General features: G+C 42.4%; 1 protein-coding gene across 1 annotated transcript; it reads right to left on the bottom strand.

Annotated features, from left to right (window-relative positions):
• Positions 1-1,778: 1,778 nt before the first annotated feature.
• Positions 1,779-9,855, bottom strand: LYSMD3 (LysM domain containing 3). The gene is given in 4 exon segments (XM_030567026.1): positions 1,779-6,043; positions 6,046-6,604; positions 9,207-9,479; positions 9,732-9,855. Coding segments are annotated over 3 exon segments (912 nt in total). The 5' UTR covers positions 9,465-9,479; positions 9,732-9,855; the 3' UTR covers positions 1,779-5,948.
• Positions 9,856-20,302: the final 10,447 nt, after the last annotated feature.

Below are 20,302 nucleotides of genomic sequence, written 5' to 3'. Positions count from 1 at the left end.
GTGCATATCTAGGTGGAAAACTGTTCCCAGAGAAAAATTATCAGTGGTTCACAATCAAGCTGGACGAGTATATTTAGTGGGGTCCCATAGGGATCACTTCTGGGTTTGGTTCTGTTCAGTATCTTCATCAGTGATTTAGATAATGGCATAGAGAGTACACTTAAAAGTTTGTGGATGATACCAAGCTGGGAAGGGTTGCAAGTGCTTTGGAGGATAGGATTAAAATTCAAAATGATCTTGGGAAATGATCTGAAGTAGAGAAGATGAAATTCAATAAAGACAAATGTAAAATACTCTTCTTACAAAGGAACAATCAATTATACACATACAAAATAGGAAATGATTGCCTAGGAAGGAGTACTGCACAAAGGGATCTCAGAGTCAGAGTGGATCACAACCTGAATATGAGTGAACAGTGTAACACTATGTGACCAGATAGCAAGTCTGAAAAATCAGGACGAGGTGGGGGGTATTAGGAGCCCATATAAAAAAAAAAGCCCCAAATATTGGCACTGTCCCTATAAAATTGGGACATCTGGTCACCCTAAACACAGTTGTAAAACAAACATCATTCTGGAATTTATTAGCAGGAGTGTTGTAAGCAAGACAGAAGTAATTCTGCTGATTAGGCCTCAACTGGATCATTATGATTTAGTCTGATCTCCATAGACCATGGAATCTAATCCACTAATTACCAGATCAAGCTCATAACTTTTGTTTGAGCTGTCACATATCTTCTAAAAAGACATTGTCTTGATTTATAGAGTTTAGCTGAACCCAGCTCAAGGTAAGTTGTCTTGTTGGAGTTTTCAGTACCAGGAGCAGAATAGGACGGTATTTGAGGGTCTGAGTGTACAGGAATAGGGTCACCAGCAGAGGTCACTGATGTACTCTACAACACCATTGTCTCCTGCACATCACCATGAAGATGGAAGTTATTTCCTAACAATTCCAGACTCTGCCAGTAACCAGGACTCACACCACTGTCAACCAACATGAAGACACACAGGAAATAGTACTTTAAACTCCATTTATAAAAGTGTTTTTTCAGAATGTGGAGAAAGAAGAGGTGTAATGTTACAGGCAAATATCTTCCATACACACACACTGCTCAGGTCCCAGTGACTTGGAGAAAACAATATAGTTGTGCTGATCAAGGATGTTTTATAAGCCAATTTAAGTATGAGGATACCCTTCCTTCCATTTTTTGTCTGTAGTCAAGCCTTGAACCCAAAGCTGCCTTTCAGTGACCAATCTCAAGGAACCAATAACTTAGTGGTAGCTTTTTGCTATCTGTGCATTGTACCACATATACTCAGATGATCCTGGAGCCATTTATGACTTTCCCTTTAGACAGGTCTCCTTCCATTTCATCCCTGCACAACTGGTGGGGGGAAGATGTTACAAACCCCCCTTCCATGTGGAGAAATGTGGCTATTATGGCTATAGCAGCTACCATGGCTGGTGGCAAATATAGACAACGATGCAGCAAACCACTTCAGGCCCATGCATACCTTAGCACAGCCCTTTAAGAATAAAGCTTGGTAAAATTTTATTGGATTGTTCACTCTGTTGAACAGAGTCTGATACAAGAATTGAACTTAGTAGCATACCTGCAACTGTCTACCTCTCAAAGGGAAAGATGAAGATGAGAGCATTAAACTATACTGTTCAGGGTCTGCACGAAACCTAGAACTACTTTTCAGATAGCATTCCAAAATTGGCACAGTCCCTTTAACTATTTAGAATATGATTAATATTCCACAATGGTAGCAGAGTGAACAAAACATTGTTTTAAGAAAACTTCTGACTCTGGTTAACAATTGTACAAAGTTAAATAGGATTTCAGCTGCAAATTCCTAGGACAATGGCAGGTGAAAGTATACCACTAGAAAGGTCGTTTTGCCAGCCTGTGAAAGTGTTGGCATCTGAAAATTAGCTTAATAACGGGGGTTACTTTTCTTGGGCCTGTTTTTTAAAACTGCCTCACTCACCTCATGGTTTCTAGGTAGGTCAAAGGCAATCATTTATCTGAAATTGAGAGTCTACTCATACAAGAGGGGGTGAATAACCATACTGTAATGTCATAATACCAATAGATATGAATATTGGACTGAGATCTACACAACATATAAACAGAGATATTAACCAACTTAAAAAGAGTTTAGTTTGAGGTTGTACATAGGCTAACTAATATCAGCTTGAGAGACAAGTGTGCAAGTTCCTCAGGAAAGCAGATGCAGGGACAAGAACATGCCGTCGAGTTCACATTTCGCTGCACACAAAAATATTTTATTAGAATGCTCGGAGCTCTCCCAAAACTATGAAGCAAATAAAAGGAACAAAGTTTAATAAGAGGCTTACATCTTCAGCACTGCATTATTTCACATCTAATTACATTTTGATCCTGTATAAAATACTTTGTTATACAAAGACCATTTGTGGTAGTGTACTCCAGAAATATATCAGATTTAAATAAAACATTTACATATGTGCCAACAGTGCAATATGCACTTAGATAAAAATTGACTTCCTGAGCAAATCATGTTTTATATTTAATTTAAAGCATGATTCTTCACTTGAATGCACCATGTAGTAAATTTCTTTACAATTCCAACTTCACTGTTGAAACAGTTGTGACAGGAGTCTGGCTTTACCACTTCACTACTAACTATTAAGTGTAAATCTGTATCACAAAGAGCAATCAGCTAGTTTACTGCTACAGGTAAATAACTGATACTGCAGTATCTGTCATAGTTTGGAAAAGAGTACAATTGCAACAGAACAAGGCTACCCACAAAGAAGCAAATTGAAATTCATGCAAGCAACTCCCTTTAGTACTAAAACAGGAGTCCTATATTCAAGGGAAACCTATGTTAGACTCTGATAAAATTAACTTTCTGCTCTTAAAAATGTTATATAAGCTAATTGAATGTTGTTCAAAACAAGTATTTTTTCAAAAACTACTTTAAAAGATAAGGTTTATACCTTTGCTGCAGTACACATTTTTTAAGGAAGAACTCATTGACAATAAGTCACAAGTCTTCTCAGACCTTAAAAACACAAATTTGACTTGTGTGAGATGTAGCAAAACAAAGGCTCTTAGTATATAATGCCAGAGCAATGTCTCTTTTCTTGTATTTTAACAGTATAGAACCCGTTCATATTCTAATTCAAGATATGACCAAATCTGATTACAATCTATTACCAAAATATTAGCAATTTAACATTTTCTTTTGTCTGCTCATGTGTATGCAATGAGTCACACTTACTGAAAGTAACTCGTATGCAGTGTATCTTCTGAAAATCCCAAACAACCTAATTTCATGTTTTCAGCTTGTTAATAATTCTCTTGAGTTTTTTATTGTGATGAAAGGACCAATCTGACATCATAAAGCATTAACATTTTGTAATTCCAAAAACTAATCATTGCCATAGGGGCAAGAGATTAGTTAAGGCAAGCAAAAGGAGCAAACCTAAGTTTGCTCAGAGCACAGAATTGTATTCTATGCTTAAAGAGTTCCTACATGGATATGATTTCTATTAAGGCACCTTCAAAGTAATGTTGAAATCCTAGATTAAAGCAATCAACTGTTTCTAAACTTCAACTGTTTAAAGTTTGACCTATTATGTTTGTAACAAAAGATTTTAAAACCATTTCTAAAACAAAACAAATGTTAAATAATTCCTACTTGTATGGCTAGTTTGGTCTTCTCTGGAAGGAAGTTTGCATCATCAAATTCTTCTGAGCGCAGCCACTTTATCAAACAATTCAGAATAGCTCCAAAATAAAAATTCACAGGATCAAAGTGTACTTCCACCTGCCATCAAATTTTAGACACCTTCAGCCTTAAAATACAATTTTTGTATTGTCAAGTTTTACAATTTTTAAATAAAAATACAGCCAGTTAACCATGTTTGCCTCATTTAACAAACTGCATTTGCCCTCCTTAAAATCTGTAAGACATCAGAATTTCTAAATAAAGTTTTTTAAGTACTGCATCTTTTAAAAGGTATGTCCATTTCTCAGAATCACTTGTTTATACTGTACACTTGGACAAGATGCTTTTTAATACAAAATATAACATCGAAGAGAAGTATTTTTCACTCAAGTCTCTTTTGCTGCCAAAGCCTATCCATTTACTCACATGGTAAAGTAATTGTGAGTGGAGGATAACAGTGATAACTTTGCTTCAGGGGGCAAATACAATGAGATTTAGTGTAAGTGATAGGCACTATCTTAATTCATATTTTAATAAATCCCTATAAAAGAATACATAACTACTTTCCCTTTCCTCTTTAAACAAAAATTAGGAAGTTGAAAACTAATTTTCCTCTTCTCTAGCTGTATATTTCTTAGGAAAAATTTATGTGACTGCTTAAATGCAGGGACTAGCCTTCTTCAGGGGAAGAAATTTAAGAGCACAAGAGACTGACAAGGATCATGGGGGCAGTAAGGCACTGCCAGCAGCTGCATCATCACCGCAGGCCAAATTTCTCTTCTAGGTTCCACAGGGTTTCCCTCTGAACTGTTGTGGGAGTGGGTCGAAAAAGAGTGGTGCTTCTGAAGCCCTCCTACATATTACCATATGCATCCACTCAGACACCTGAAAACACCAGCTGTTTCAACCGAGGAAAACCAGTTTTCTGCACTGTATGATGTAATTAGAAGAGTATTTCCTTAATAATACAAAAAAGGTAAGGAGCCCTTGAAGGAAATGCTACATCCCTTGGATTGTTTTCCCATACAAGTAGCTGAACAGAAAAAGGCATGTTATTTAGCCAAATTTCTAGTTATTCAGCCAAATTTCTAGTTATTCAAATGTGAGCAGCTAATTATTACACAGGACAAGAACTCCTGTCTCAACAACTGGATTGTGTTTAGGCATCAGAGCATAGCTCACTTATACACAAAGTGACCTCAAGCAAGCTTCTGAAATACATTTAAAAAGAGGGCTTATGAGCCTATTGACTGGATTGCAGCAGAAAATGAGACCCAGTCTGAATACTGGGCCTTACTTGTAGTAAAGTAAGTTTCCTTATACTCAAAGGAGGAATTTAATAAACTGTTTGGTTGTGCACTGATTGTGAAAAGCTCACAAACTTCTATTAAATGTCTTTGCAATCTCACCACTTGATGTCTATTACATAATGCAGTAGTTATAGTGCAAAAAGTCCAACATAAGCAGTGCCCTATTAGTCTACTAAGCTTAATTTGGTACATCTTTCTAGTCAGTCAACAGTAGTTCTCAGCCCAACATTCATTTTCCTTTCAGAAAGTTTCACACTGATCTAAGGAAAAAAGTGATTTGAACTTTATATATGGAAAAGGTTTTACACACAGAATTTACACCAGCCATACACTAAATATATATTCAGTGGTATACATTCTGAAGTGGGAAGTAGATCTCTTCAGTTGACAGCCATAAACTGGGATATTAAGATAGCCCATGTAGCATGTACTATTAAATATATTATAAATAAAGCATGAAACAATATTTATTTTTAAAATTAAACATGCTGAAGCAGATGCTTTCAGATAGCAAATTATAGTCAATTGTACTCATTTATCTCATGTTTGTCAGAACTGCATCTTAACAGCAATCGTTAATTAAAAAAACAAAACAAAACAGGTTATATTTAAATAGAAAAAAGTGCAAAGCCTTCAAAAATACCTGTTTACATACATACACATTTATACCATGACAATCTCACATTAAACCTGGTAATGTCATCTGTCAACATGCTTGACAGTTTAACTGACCCACAGGATTATCTCCTATGTAAATATGGCAGGTTCCCACAACTATTAAAATAAAGGAAGCAAAGCATCCTTGTACTTTAATACTGCCCAAAAAGAAGGAATGTATACATCAGTAATATCTATTCTTTGCATTCCAGATGCATTTTGCATTCTATACTGTTTCTCTCTTCATGTGAAAGTTATGTTATATATGTCTATGAACAACAGTCTCCTGGGACTTTCCATTGTAATGCTGAAGCTCCTCCTCACTCTCAACATTCATGATGTTTGCTGGATTTGTTCCATTTGTTTTTGTTGTGATGGTGCTGTGACTAGTGAGTGGGCAGATTCCATTGTAGAATGGTGACTAACGTCCACTTTCACTAAAACCTCATAATATAAAAGATAAAAAACTGGAGTTATTATGCCAATCACCAACATTATCACCACTGCTGTCCACCATCCTATGCCCCAGTCTGCTCCGTAATAGGGATCTTTCCACTTTTTGGTTTTAGCATCAGGTTCAAAGCTTATCTGCTGTGTGGATAAGGCAGAAACAACCTCGTTAAGATTCTCTCTTTTCGTATCATTGCACTTTACTATTTGTTCTATATCGCGATCCACTTCTTTCAAGAAGTTGCCAACAGTCTCATTACAGGAAAATGAATCAGACGCTGGGGATGTTTCTTGGAATTCTGGGGAAAACTGAGTAGATGATAAAGGTCTTGAAACTTGCTTGCCTTTTGGAGAGCAATGCGTTTCAGTCAATACACTGAACTTCTTCACTGGAATTTTGATAGATCTCAGCGCAAAAAAATCCTGGTCAGTGATAAGATTATTAACCCTCTTGATGTCTGCAACCTGGAAATAAAAAATTAAAGCAATGTAGTTTAAACAACATGAAAGGTTTATTAAACCTGAAGAAGAGCTCTAGCCTCCCTGAGTGACAGTATGCACCCCTAAAAAGGGAAATCCCACATAAATGGAACCGAATCGAAAATATTTTGATGCAAGACATGAAATCAAAGAGTTCCAAATACAAACTAAATTTTTGAAACAGACTAATTTTTGAAACAGACAAGAACTGAAGTACAGACTGGAAGGCAGGAACTGTATTCTAATGCAAATAATCACTGACTCCCTCTGAACTTGGGGGGAAAGTGTCACTCAACCTGTGTCTCAATAACTATTTATAAAAACGGAAATAATACTCCTCCCTCCCTTTCAAAGAAATGATAACCATTAGTTTATGAAGTGTTTTGCAAACAGACATACTATTACTGTCAGATGTGGCTTGGTTATTCTAGACCAGGGGTAGGCAACCTATGGCATGCATGCCAAAGGCAGTACGTGAGCTGATTTTCAGTGGCTTTCACACTGCTCAGGTCCTGGCCACCAGTCCAGGAGGCTCTGCATTTTAATTTAATTTTAAAAACCTTACTTACTTTACATACAATAATAGTTTAGTTATATATTATAGACTTATAAAAAGAGAGACCTTCTAAAAATGTTAAAATGTATTACTGGCACACAAAACCTTAAATTAGAATGAATAAATGAAGACTCAGCACACCACTTCTGACAGGCTGCCGACTCGTGTTAGGGAACATCTAGGTAGATAGTTCTCCTACTTTACAAAATTACCCTCAATCATCTAGGATAGTTCTTTCATCTCTGCCTCTGTATTGCCAAGTGCAACAATAGGCATAACTCAGGGCATTAAGTCTTCCTATCCTCCCTCCCCCCTTTGAGAAAGGGCAGGGTTTCCTACAGATTTAAGAGCTCCACTTATTAACTCTCACAAAAAATATTCCAGTACAGGTTACATTACAAACAGCTACAAAAAATAAGCTTGTGAAGGGTAGAAACAAGAGAGAGAGGAGAGAAAATGATTAAAGAAGGGGTAGTTTAAAAAAAGATTTCAGTTAAAAAGTTAAGTATCTGAACATTTGATTTAAAGCTTTTCATCTTACAGGCTTGGTCTCTGTAGACAGGCTCTCTTCCCTCCCCACCAATCCTCCTCCTCCCCCCCGCCCAGAATAGGAGCAAAACATCTGAGAACTAGTAAATAAGGTTTCTGCTTCACTCACCAAGTTTTTTTTTAAACTGTTTTACAGACAAAATGGCTAGAGAATTGAAAGTTTACATTTTGCATGAAAAAAGCCATAAGAACACCTCTGAGCATTCTTTAGAAAATTGTTTTTTATTGACCAAGTTACGAGCTTTTGAAAGCTGCATGAGCAAACGTAGCTCAGATTTTGTACAAGTTTTTCACTACTCTGGTCAAGAAGGCTATACTACCACACATGTACAGCTAGTTTAACTACAAAGTGAGAAGTGTACTGAAGGTTCACCTTAGCTGAGGCAAGAGCTCTGCAGAAACCCTTGGCTTGGCTCAATACTAGTAGACTATGCAAGAGTGCCAAGAAGCTAAACACTACTCATCCAAGTTAAAATCCTAAAACTGGAGATGTTGCAAAGTTAGCAGCACCCTATAGCTCATGTAAGAAGAGTGTTCTCTTGGCTCTCCTAAAGTGCATAGGGAGGGAGATAAGCTCCTAGTGATGTTATTTACATGTGCCAATACTCATTTATGGCTAGTCTTCAGAATTTCAGAGTCCTGGAGAGCAAAGTTACTCATTTTCTTCTATTTTTCTTAGAAAAAAAAATTAAAAGTACCATATGAAAACATTTAATGAGCACTGCTATTAGGCATCCAAATCAAGAAATGTCTCCATACAGGTTGCTCTACTATAAGTCTGCCCACTTGTGGCTATGCACTGTGGTAGACTTCAGATGCAGCCTCACCTTCTCTCTCAAACACACCACACTTTTTTCCAAAATGCATAACACCCAGGAAATGCTTTCAAGAATATAATCTGTAAAATGTAGTATGAAGATTTGGAAAATGTGACAATACATGTATTAACAACATTAAGTCCTTTTGTTGTGTTATGTGCTGCTGAAGAGCTGTCACATATCATCCTAGAGGGAGCTACAGTTCAAAGATGTGCAATGTCAGCATATTTCACACACAGTAAAGTTTTTAAACATTCTAGGTTCCATTTGGATGAAAGGTGCTACTATGCATACATTCAAGATTATAGCTAAACTAATAGTTTAAAGCACTAAAACCTTTTTCTACACCATAAGGCATATACTAATATTTTGTAGCATTTCTTTAATGCTCCCAGTACCTTTTCCAGGTCCGAAGAGGAGTTCTGTATGGCTCAAAAGCTTGTCTCTCTCACCAACAGAAGCTGTCCAATAAAGATATTACCTCGCACACCTTGTCAGCCTTAACTTGGACATTTCTTGATTTCTGGGGGCTTAAATATCACGCAACTTAGCATTCGTGTTGTGCAGTTTCTGTCGGGAACACTCTGCATGTCCCGCTGGGCCTGAGCGGCTCATGGGCAAAAATACAAACCGCGCTGGGAACCGCTCTGTACACGAGACTCACCGAGCAACAATACTGCAGCGCTATCGCGTTTAGAGTCTCGCCTGCCTGGATGTCCTTCGTTAGCAGCACAATATCATCCAGCCGGTCCCGCGAGGTACTTCGTCGGACCTTCTCCCTCCCTCTGGGGCGCAGCTCGGACACTTCCCCGTCCTCCTCCTGCGCCTCGCTGTCCGCCTGGAGACCGTTTCCGAACGGGTAGGCGCGGCTGCTGCCCGCCGCGAGCAAGGCTCCGGCTGGGGGCTGGCTCCTCCCGGCCATTCTCTCGGGACGCCTCTACCGACAACAGAGAAACACCTGCCACCCGGGGCAGAGCCTTCAGCCGCGCCCAGTCCCCCTCGCCCACCCACTGCGCTGGCTCCGGGCGCCCAGCCGGGGCCTGCGCACGGCGCTGCTCATGTGGCGCCACACTGGGGGCGGGGCGGAGGCTCTGCCGCGCCTGGCTGGTACCTGCCCCCCCGCCGATGCCAGGGGTCGCGGGGCTCAGGGCAGCCGCACCGGTCCCTCTCCACGGGCGGCAGCACTTACCTGCCGCTCCCCCAGGAACTCTTCATGGCAATGGAGCCGGGCGGCTGCCGCTCATCAGCGCCTTCCGCGCGAGGCGGCCTCTCACGGCCGCCACGTCTGCACAGCAGCCTCGCCCATAGCGCGCTTGAAGGGGCCTGCGCGGCGGGCCCAGCCGCGCATGCGCATTGAGCGAGGGACGCTGTAGAGCGCAGTCAGCTGTTCTCTAGGGGCGGGAGGTGCTCGCTGCGGCCCGCCCCCTAGAGACACGGCGCCGAGGGCCGTGCACCTAGCGCAGCGCCACAGGGCTGGAACAGGCGTGACTCGGGGGCCGAGGTGCGTGGGTTGGCCCAGCCCAGGGCTGGGACAGGGCGCCTGGCAGCGAGGCCCAATGCGAGCGTCTAGAGCTCACGAGACGGCCCCAGGATCCTGGGGGATTGCAAGAGATACCGGGGGGTGGGGTGATTTTGGCCCCAAAGCAGGCATGCTTTGTGGACCCGAGAGCAAAGTGCAAAGTTATGCCCACGTTATAAAATGCTGCTGGATGGTGCGGAGTCTCCAGCCTCAACCCAGCCCTGAACAATTCGAGTAAGTTAACCTGGCGTCCCAGGTCTGCCCAGTGCCCCAGCCCAGCCGGGAACTGTGCAACGCCCCAGTGACGCATTTGCCCCTTCTAATCTGCAGCTCTAGTGCACTGGTTCTCAAGCTTTTGTGCAGTGTACTGGTGCCCCTTTCACACAGAAAGCCTCTGAGTGCGACTCCACCTTATAAATTCAAAAAGTCTTTTAATATATTTAACGCTATTATAAATGCTGGAGGCAAAGCAGGGTTTGACGTGAAGGCTGCCTGCTTGCAACCCCCCCATTTTAGAACCTTGTGACCCTCCTGAGAGGTCCTATCCCCCCATTTTGAGAAGCCCTGCCCTAGTGCTTCTCCTTATCCCTTTCTGGGTCTGAATTGCGGGGGGGCAGGTTGTGGGGCTTTTTCCCCCTTTCCCAGACCTGGGATTGCAGGGGTGAAGATGGAGGGCATCAAGATGACCAACTAGTTTATTACAGTGAGAAAAATGGAATAAAGCCTCCCTGAGCTATTGGATATTTTCAGCTCTATCTGCCTCTCTTGTGAAAATGGTGTTGGCTGCTCCCTTTGCCCTCTCTCCTACCCAAAAACTCCTCTGCGGAGAGAGAAAGCTCTGCCCAGCTCCTGCATTAGCTCAGATTGGCTGTTTTTGCACAGGAGGTGGAAAAGTGGGGAAGGGTAGACAGGCCGTGTTCCCAAATGACACCAAGGTAGGCGCTTCTGGTCTATTATCACTAAAGTGCCTTCAGCGGGGGCCAAAATTGTGTTATTCAAATCATAAGAGTTGGCAAGATTGGGGTTGGGCCAGACAGTGGAGGTTCATGTTAAACCAATCTAATGTTACCAGCCACAAGTGTTCAAAAATTCTGATGAAAGAATCATGAGATTTTAAAAAATAACACATTTTGGATAACAACAAAATAAGTTTTGATTTGTCTTCTCATTTTGAGCCTCTAAGGTTCACATTTTCAAGCTTTTCTCTGCAGGAAAATAAGGAGGGCTAGAAATTTCCAAAGAAAAGTGAAATTCTCAAGTAGTCGCATGACTTCAGGCACAGGTCTTTAAGAAAAATGTTGTTTGAGTCTCATGATACAATTGAAAGAGTTGGCAACATGTAGTCAGTTTTTTGAGTGTTGCATAGGAGGTCAGCCCCAGCCCAGCAAGTGGCTTTGTCATCGTTAGTCTGATGATGTACAAAACAAAAATAATGTATTGCTATTCTTTCCTTGAACATGTCCACAAATTGGAGTTGCTTCCTTTTTGGAATTTGCCTTGCAGAATAAACTTCAATACATAATACCATTGTGATCTAACAGCATGACTATTTTATAGGGTTTTTAGAGAGGGCTGAGGGTCTTAGCTAAAGGTGGGAAAGGAGGTTTTGTAGGTGACTGATTAGCAGAGTTCCTGTTAAAATGGTCATTTTCATTATTTTATTAGAATTCTAATGATATATTAGGTCATCTGGAGCCTTGTATAGGTGTCTTAATTATTTAAATATAAATAAAATACATTGCAATGTGGTACATTGCTGTGATGGGTTGAATCACAGAAACCTCTTTGGGGCTGCCAGTTGATGTGCCAAGACTACTTCTGCCCCTGCTTTCCCTACCAGCTCGGGACCCCAGCATCCTATCTTGCTGAGCCAGACATGCCCATCTGCTCCAACACAGACCCAGGGTCTGAATTACTTGCCCAAAAGCTGCAGACTTAACTGAAAGAAGCTTACAGAAGTGTTCTTGTTTTTAACACTCAGATGCTCAACTCTCAATGGGATCTAAATCCAAATAAATCAGTTTTACCCTGTATAAAGCTTATATGAGGTAAACTCAAATTGTTCGCCCTCTATAACACTGATAGATACTACCCCTCAGGTATTAACTGGTACTCTGCGTTAATAAGTAAAAAGTGATTTTATTAAATACTGGAAGTAAGGTTTAAGTGGTTTCAAGTAGTAACAGACATAACAAAGTGAATTACCCAGTAAAAAATAAAAATAAAACATGCAAGTCTATGTCTAAGAAAACTGAATACAAATAACACCTCACCAGTTCCAGTAAGCTTCCTTTTACAGACTAGTCTCCTGCTAGTCTGGGTCCAGCAATCACACCCCCTTCCCTGTAGTGACTGTCCTTTGTTCCAGTTTCTTTCAGGTATCCTTGAGGGTAGGGAGGCTCTCTCTTTAGCCAGCTGAGGACCAAAATGGAGGGGTCTCCCACAGGCTTAAATAGACTTTCTCTTGTGGGTGGAGACCCCCTCCTCTCTCCTATGCAAAGTCCAGCTCCAAGATGGAGTTCTGGGAGTCACCTGGGGAAGTCACATGTCCATGCATGACTTTCAGTTTTTACAGGCAGAAGCCATTTCCCACATGGTATCTTGAATGTCTCCAGGAAGACTTCTTATGTGGATTGGAGCATTCCAAGATGCATTGTTCCGCAAGTGTTTCTTGATTGGGCACTTAACTTTGCGAATTCTTTTCTCCAGGAACTGACCAAATGCTCTACTAAGGTTATTTAGAATTCAAGCCAGTACACAGGCAATATTCATAACTTTGAATACAAAAATGATGCATGCATACAAAGAGGATTAATAGATTCAGTAGATCATAACATTTGCATAGATATGTTACATGCATATGTAGCACAGAACATATTGCTGTTATGTCATATATATTCATAAGCATATTTCCATAAAGCCTTATGGGGGGCATCATCAGAATTGTAAAATAAGGTCATGATGCAGTGTGATGTTTAAATCACAACAATTTAATGATGTTTTGACAATAGATTTTTCCAGGAAGCATTGCTTGAAGGATGTGAAATTGCGTCAGGAAAGTGGGGATGGCTCAGACAAAATTCTGGATTCTCTATAGTAATCCTAAACCATTTAGAAACTCTTAAGATAAATTATGCCAATAAGAAAAATCAGAAGTAGCAAGCATCAACAGAAATTTTCTATCCAGAGCAGTAAAGGTGCAATACCAAGGACGAGAGAGATTGTGGAAAAGAACATAAATATAATGGGCCATATTCTCAGGTGCATTGTGGAAGTGTGTGATAGGAGTAAAATATGAGTTGGGTCCAAGGAAGGGCACAGGCAGTGCAGGAGTGATTCTGCACCATTTTAAAGCAAGCATAGTGGCACACTGCAGAGGTCATATGCTAGCAGTGTTAATGGAAAATTGTGCATGTCCAGTACAAAATTGGGAGTGATCAAAATAAGCTAATTTATGGGCATCTTCATCTCAGCATTAAGTGTAAGATAGCTCTAGCTACCCAGAGCCATATTTAAACTACTATAACCCTTTGTGCAACAAGAGGAATTTCTTAAATGAACTTAGGGAGCCTAACAACGTTATGTTTCCCCATAGTCCTTTTTCTTCCTTGCAGAATGTATTTTGTACCATCTTCCCAATACTTAGCCAGATCATTAGATTAGTTGTTTTAAGAGCTATTGTTATGGACCAGATCTCTAACTTGTATAAGCTGTCATAGCTCCATCAAAGTCCTTCTGTGTATAAGCAGCTTTCATGCACCGGTTTCAATTGCGAGTCAGCTTACCTAAATGAACTTGTTTCTGCCCCAATATGCTCTTCTGTAATACAAGCAACAGCAAATGGTGGGAAGATTAAATCCTCCTCCAACTACATTAATAGAGAGTGTAGGAAGCCTTATGCAAGCTGACAGTATTGGGTTAATTATCTACAAACCAAGATTTTCTCATGGTCTCTCCAGATGACAGAAAATAGTAGTAACAAGGGAGTGGGAATTTCAGCTATTAAGAAGTGTCACTGGACTCTTGGCAAGTAGTGTCTGAAACACCGACTCGTCTTTAAAAAGGAAGCTTTCAGCAGTAGAAATGAAGCAATTGTCATTGTCAGTAACTGGGAAACTGGGAATTCAGACTCCATTCATGTTGCTGAAAGACTGTTTTATAAGTCTGATCAGAGTAGTGGGTGGACCTTGAGAGGGCACATTTCATACTCAGTAACACCTGCAGTCAAGTTTTGTGATTGTTCCAACATACACAACTGATGGCGTATTGTATTGAAAATGGCACATTTTTCGTTAGTCTTTGGGTGGTGGGGCTACAAGGAAGGTCAGGACAGGGAATTCCACCATTTCTTTTATCTAGAGATGCACCATCAGGGTGAAAGAGAACTGCTGAAGCAGCACTTTCCCTCGGAAAAAAAAAGTATTGGCGTTTGCTTTGACCTTACTACACCCCTGTCTGTAACTGTTTGTAACTAGTGACATTTTCCCATCAATATACAAAAGGGTATATTCCCAACTTCATGAGCAGGATGGTAGCTGCGCAACTACTATGAATGCTAATGGGAAAACAGCCTTTCTACATCCCTCTCTGTAAGTTACTTTGCATATCGTAATAGCGCATACTCATTGAGCAACAAGGTCAGTGTTAATCACTACATGGCATTCCAAGTGCAACTGCAGCAGGCTCTCCACTCTCTTTCATTTGGACATGTTGTGTTCAATGTTGCTTGAACAGAGAAGAAGCTAGGAAATACAGTCCCGCTGGGAACAAAAGTATTTTAATAAAGGAGTCGAAAAGGAAAGGAGGTAAGGACTTGAGATGGGGGAAAGCTGATACCTTTTCTGAGTCATCTTCAGTAAATAATCACACTTAGTCTTTCTGACATATATGCATGTTACTTTCCCTTACTATTTTGTAAATTACTAGCATTTTATAGTTAAAGACATAGGCCAAGATTTCAAATTTGGTATTTAAAGTTAGGCATCTAAATACATATTATAATCCCTTAAATGAAAAGGCATGTTACAATATGGGTAATTAAGAGATTCACTCAGATATGTACACCCACAGCCAATCTTACAGTGGTGCATCTCCCTCCACTCCACATTTGGGATTATCATTTAAGGGAGTTAGAGGAGGCAGATGCAGTAATGTGAAGTCCCTGATAGGATAACTCCAGTGGAACTCAGCTGTCCAGCCAATGTCTGCTTACAGGACTTAAAGGGAAGAAGGCTGTAATACATTCCTGGGGGAATCAGCATGCGGTCAGTGTGGGATAAGGCAAGTCTTTTCTCTGCTTTCCATTTCTTCCTTGACTTGCTCAGCACATGGTCTCCCACCAGATCCCCAGTCGTAAAGAGAGCCTTTGGCAGGATCTCAGGGAAGTGGGAAACACTGTCATACAGTTAGCTACCTCCCCCATTTTCTACATGGGAAGTGAATATTTTTATACAGAAGTGAATGATTAGGTCCTAAGATGTTACAGAGCTACTTAGGCTCCCCCTGCTGGCAGACCACCAGATTGCCGTGAGGGGACTCAATATCCCTATATTAGCATCTGTCATAGGACAGCCTACCCTGTTAAACCCAATGAGAGGTGGGTGGGCACAAGCCCACCTGCATCTGAAGGCCCCTCCCCAGCCTAAGGGGAGGAGCTACTGGATCCAGGGTTCAAATAATTACAGGGGCCAACTAATGAATAACAGGGTCTAGAGTGAGGGTCACAGGTACAAAAACAGGGCAGAGAACCTCAGACAGTGCCCACTGCTCTTCAAAGGTATCTAGGGAGCCAGAAGACATCACTCAGAGGAACTCTGCTTGTGTGAGACCAAAGAGGAACAGAAATAGGCCCCACAGTCTCAGAGCACCTGCCCTGTTACAGGACCAGGAGATCTTGGGTTAGTCTGCCCTATTCAGTTAGCACCACCTGTGTGATAATTAGCTGCTTCCTAGCTTGAGGGGTGGGGGATGACACTAATGAGGGCAAGTGTGAGCCTGATGAACACCTGGGCCTCATTAAAAGGATTGAGTCTGAGGCCTGGTCTACACTATGCGTTTAAACCGATTTTAGCAGCGTTAAACCAATTTAATGCTGCACCCGTCCACACAACGAGACCCTTTATATTGATATAAAGGGTTCTTTAAACTGGTTTCTGTACTCCTCCCCGACGAAAGGAGTAGTGCTGAAATCGGTATTACCATATCAGATTAGGGTTAGCGTGGCCGCAAATCGATGGTATTGGCTTCTGGGCGGTATCCCACAGTGCACCATTGTGACTGCTCTGGACAGCAATCTGAACTCGGATGCACTGGCCAGGTAGACAGGAAAAGCCCCACGAACTTTTGAATTGCATTTCCCGTTTGCCCAGCGTGGAGCTCTGATCAGCACGGGTGGTGATGCAGTCCCAAATCCAAAAAGAGCTCCAGCATGGACTATATGGGAGATACTGGATCTGATCGCTCTATGGGGAGACAAATCTGTTCTATCACAGGTCCCTTACAGAAGACAAAATGAGAAAGCATTTGAAAAAATCTCCAGGCTATGATACAGAGTCCACAGCACAGTGCTGTGTGACAAGCGTAATGGAAAGCCAAAGAATCAAATGGAGGCTCATGGAGGGAGGGAGGGGGTACTGAGGGCTCCAGCTATCCCACAGTCCCCGCAGTCTCCGAGAAGCATTTGCATTCTTGGCTGAGCTCCCAATGCCTGTAGGGTCAAACACATTGTCCGGGGTGTTTCAGGGTATATGTCGTCAATTTACCACCCCTCCCCCCCGTGAAAGAAAAGGGAAAAAAATTGTTTCTTGACTTTTTTATATGTCACCCTATGTCTACTGCATGCTGCTGGTAGATGCGGTGCTGTGGCACTGAATAGCAGCATCCTCTCCCCTCCCCTTCCCAGTGGTAGACGGTACCGTACAAAAGGACTGAGAGCTGTCCTCATCATCCTGTGAGTGCTCCTGGCTGGCCTCAGATGAGGTCGGCTGAGGGCGCCTGGGTAAAAATAGGAATGATTCCCGGTCATTCCCGGTAGATGGTACAGAATGTCTGGTAACCGTCCTCATCATAGCAATTGGGGGCTGAGTTCCATCAGCTCCCCCCTTTCATGTCTAAAGAAAAGATTCTGTACTGCCTGGACTGTCATAGCAGCGGGATGCTGGGCTCCTCTCCCCCCCCCAACCCTAACCCTAACTCTAACCCTAGCTAGATGCTATGTGTAAACAGCTTGAGAACGGGGGTTCTCACAGTGGAGCAGGGTAAGGCTGGCTCCCAGAGTCGAGGATTGGAGTGACCTAGCAGATCACTGGTCCAGATAAGACTAGGAGAATGTCACACAGGGTCACTAGGGCTACTTTTGGGAGTGCAGATTCTCTAGCACCCTGTTGTGAGCACTTAGACCGGGGTGAGTAATAATTTTTAGCGGGGGGCACTCCATGAATTTTGGTAAGTGATCACAGGCTGCACATTTCTACTATCCTAATGGATGGGGTGCGGGGTCTGGAAGGGAGTTTGGTGCAGGCAGAGGCTCCAGGCTGGGGCAGAGGATTGGAGTGCAGGGTCTGGGAGGGAGTTTGGGTGGAGGAGGGGGTTCTGACCTGGGACCGGATGTTGAGGTGCAGCATGGGGTGTGAGGTGTAGGCTCTGGCCTGGAGGTGCTTACTACAGGTAGCTCCTGGCTGGCAGTGTAGCAGGGCTCAGGCAGGCTGCTTGCAGGCCATGGCCCCATGCTGCTTCCGGAAGTGGTTGCAGCCGGCTGCTGCTGGCACGTCTCTGCACGCCCCTTAGAGGAAGGGGGTTAATGGATCTCCATGCGCTGCTTGCACCTGCATGCACTGCCTCTGCAGCTCCCCTTGGCCAGTTTCCCGGCAGTGGGAGCTGTGAGGACGGTGCTGGGGGTGAGGCAGTGCATGAAGCCGCCTCTCTCCTCCCCCATCGGGTGCGCAGAGACGTGCCACTACCAGCAGCAGCTGGCCACAGCTGCTTTCTGCAGTGGTGTGGGGCCATGGTAGGCAGGCAGGCAGACAGGCTGTCTGAGCGCTCCCCCTGCGCTGTGGGGGACTCTTAGCGACTCAAACTTGGAAATTGCAAGGGGACAGGGGAGGCCAGACAGAAATGTTAGATGGGCCAGATCTGGCCCCAGGGCTGTATTTTGCCCACCCCTGGCTTAGACCATGTGGTGCCTCTGCCCAGTCTCAGACTTCTCTGTTGCTTAAATATGCCCTCTCCCAGAATGCCACCCAGAGGTGCAAGCCTTCTGGTTTACTTCTTCCAGGGGCCAAGTGATAGATATATCATAACTAAGGCTAAGGTTTTTGTCAAGGTTTTTACTTTTTAGTAGAAGTCATGGATAGGTCATGGGCAATAAACAAAAGAATTACAGAAGCTGTGACTTGTCTGACTTTTGCAGCTGCAGCTCCATGGTTTCCACTGCCACTGTGGTGGCTGGGAGCTGTGGGGGGGTCCCTTCCCCTCCCCCCCATGTGATGCTGTCGCCCATCGCTGGAACCCTGCAGAGGGACCATGAGGAGGCTGTCCCCTGTTGTTGGAACCCTGCTGGTGTCCTGCTGGCTGACAATTCCAGTCCCGCAGCCCTAGGGGCTGAAGCAGAAAATGTCACAACTTCAGTGACATAAACGTAGCTTTAATTATAACACACTGATGCTGTACACCAGGGTGCTCAAACTGGGGGTTGGGACCCCTCAGGCAAGGGGTTGCGAGGTTATAACATGAGGGGATCGTGAGCTGTCAGTCTCCAAACCTGCTTTGCCTCCAGCATTTATAATGGTGTTAAATATATAAAAAGTTTTTAATTTATAATGGGGGGTTGCACTTGGGCTAGCTTTGTGAAAGGGGTCACCAGTACAAAAGTCTGAGAACAACTGTGTACACTGAAGTCTAACACATTACTTTTAATCATATTTTTGTATAAATCTGTATTTCTTATAAATTCTACATACATTTATACAAGAGTAATTTTTACTCTAGAGCATCCTTTGGGCTTGGGTCAGTGGCCTTTGGACCTGTCCCAAGTCCTACTTTAGTGCTTGGCTTGTGTTCTCATTAGATCAGCTTGCTTCCTTTGACCTTGGCCTGTCTGACTCCTTCCTTCCTCCTGTCTGAACTTTCTCTGTCTCACCCTGAGCTCCCTTGCATTGTTCTGTGAGTGAGTTTATATATCCTCACCTTGGTTTCTTTGTTCTGGGTTTGGTAATTTTCCACTGTCCAAACTGCGGCACCCTGCAAACTGGGTTTTCTGGCCAGAAGCCAATTTTTTATTCCAAACTGTTTCCACCTTATGGGTGGTTTCTGAGTTCTAACAACCCACTATTGTTCCCACGCTGGCAGAGACATGATGCAATCTTGCAAGTTCATGGTAGATACGCACAAACGGATGGGAGCCTTCATGATACAACAGTTTTCACAGGAATTTCCTCATATCAGCCTGAATTCATAAACTTCACAGACAGATACTTTTGTGATGATTTGGGGATCTGTTATGCTGAGATAAATCATTGTGTAGCATCTCTCGGGTGTGTTGTGTGGAATTACAGAGAGGGTGGACTATAAGGTCACTTTCTCTCTCTGCCTCACTCTCTCACAGTGGAACAATCTAGTCAGTATAGTTCAGCAGCAGAATCAGGGAAGAGCAGAGGTGAATTTTAAGCCACCTTTTCTCACACACTAATTTGCATCCTGTGCAATTTTGCCTCACTCAAGATATTTGGATTTATCAGGAGACTGTGGACCAAATCCTAAAGTGTTACTGCCTTCACAGCCTGCAGCGTTGATGATACCTTTGGACAAGGCATTGAGAGCACATTCACAATTTCTGTTAATTGCAAAAAGCAATAGACTTTTACAGTAGCATTTTTCTGTCATGATGTTAGTAATTAATGTATTAAATATCTTGCTTATTCAACTGAATTTGCTTCACAGCTTTTTTTCAGGGTGGGGAAGCAAAATTTACCAAAAAAAAAAAAAATCTGTGCTTCAACCAGTTAGAAATTGGAATATTTGCACCAGGACAGATCTTTTCGGTGTTGGTTACATTTTCTTGCAAAATAAGCCAATTTTATATTTGCCTTTATTTTTTGTATCAGTGGCTTTCTATAAATTAATAACAATTTCATTTAGCATAATTGTACTTTAACAAAGATATAGCTATACATTCCAAATCATTGCTCCATTAAAAATGTTGTAAGCATTTTGCAACAAATTATAAAATTTCCAGTTTATATTTT

This window comes from Gopherus evgoodei, chromosome 6 (assembly GCF_007399415.2).
Source record: "Gopherus evgoodei ecotype Sinaloan lineage chromosome 6, rGopEvg1_v1.p, whole genome shotgun sequence".
Lineage (NCBI taxonomy): Eukaryota > Metazoa > Chordata > Testudines > Testudinidae > Gopherus > Gopherus evgoodei.
Note: the sequence above shows the minus strand (reverse complement) of the source record. Positions and strands in the feature narration are given on the sequence as shown.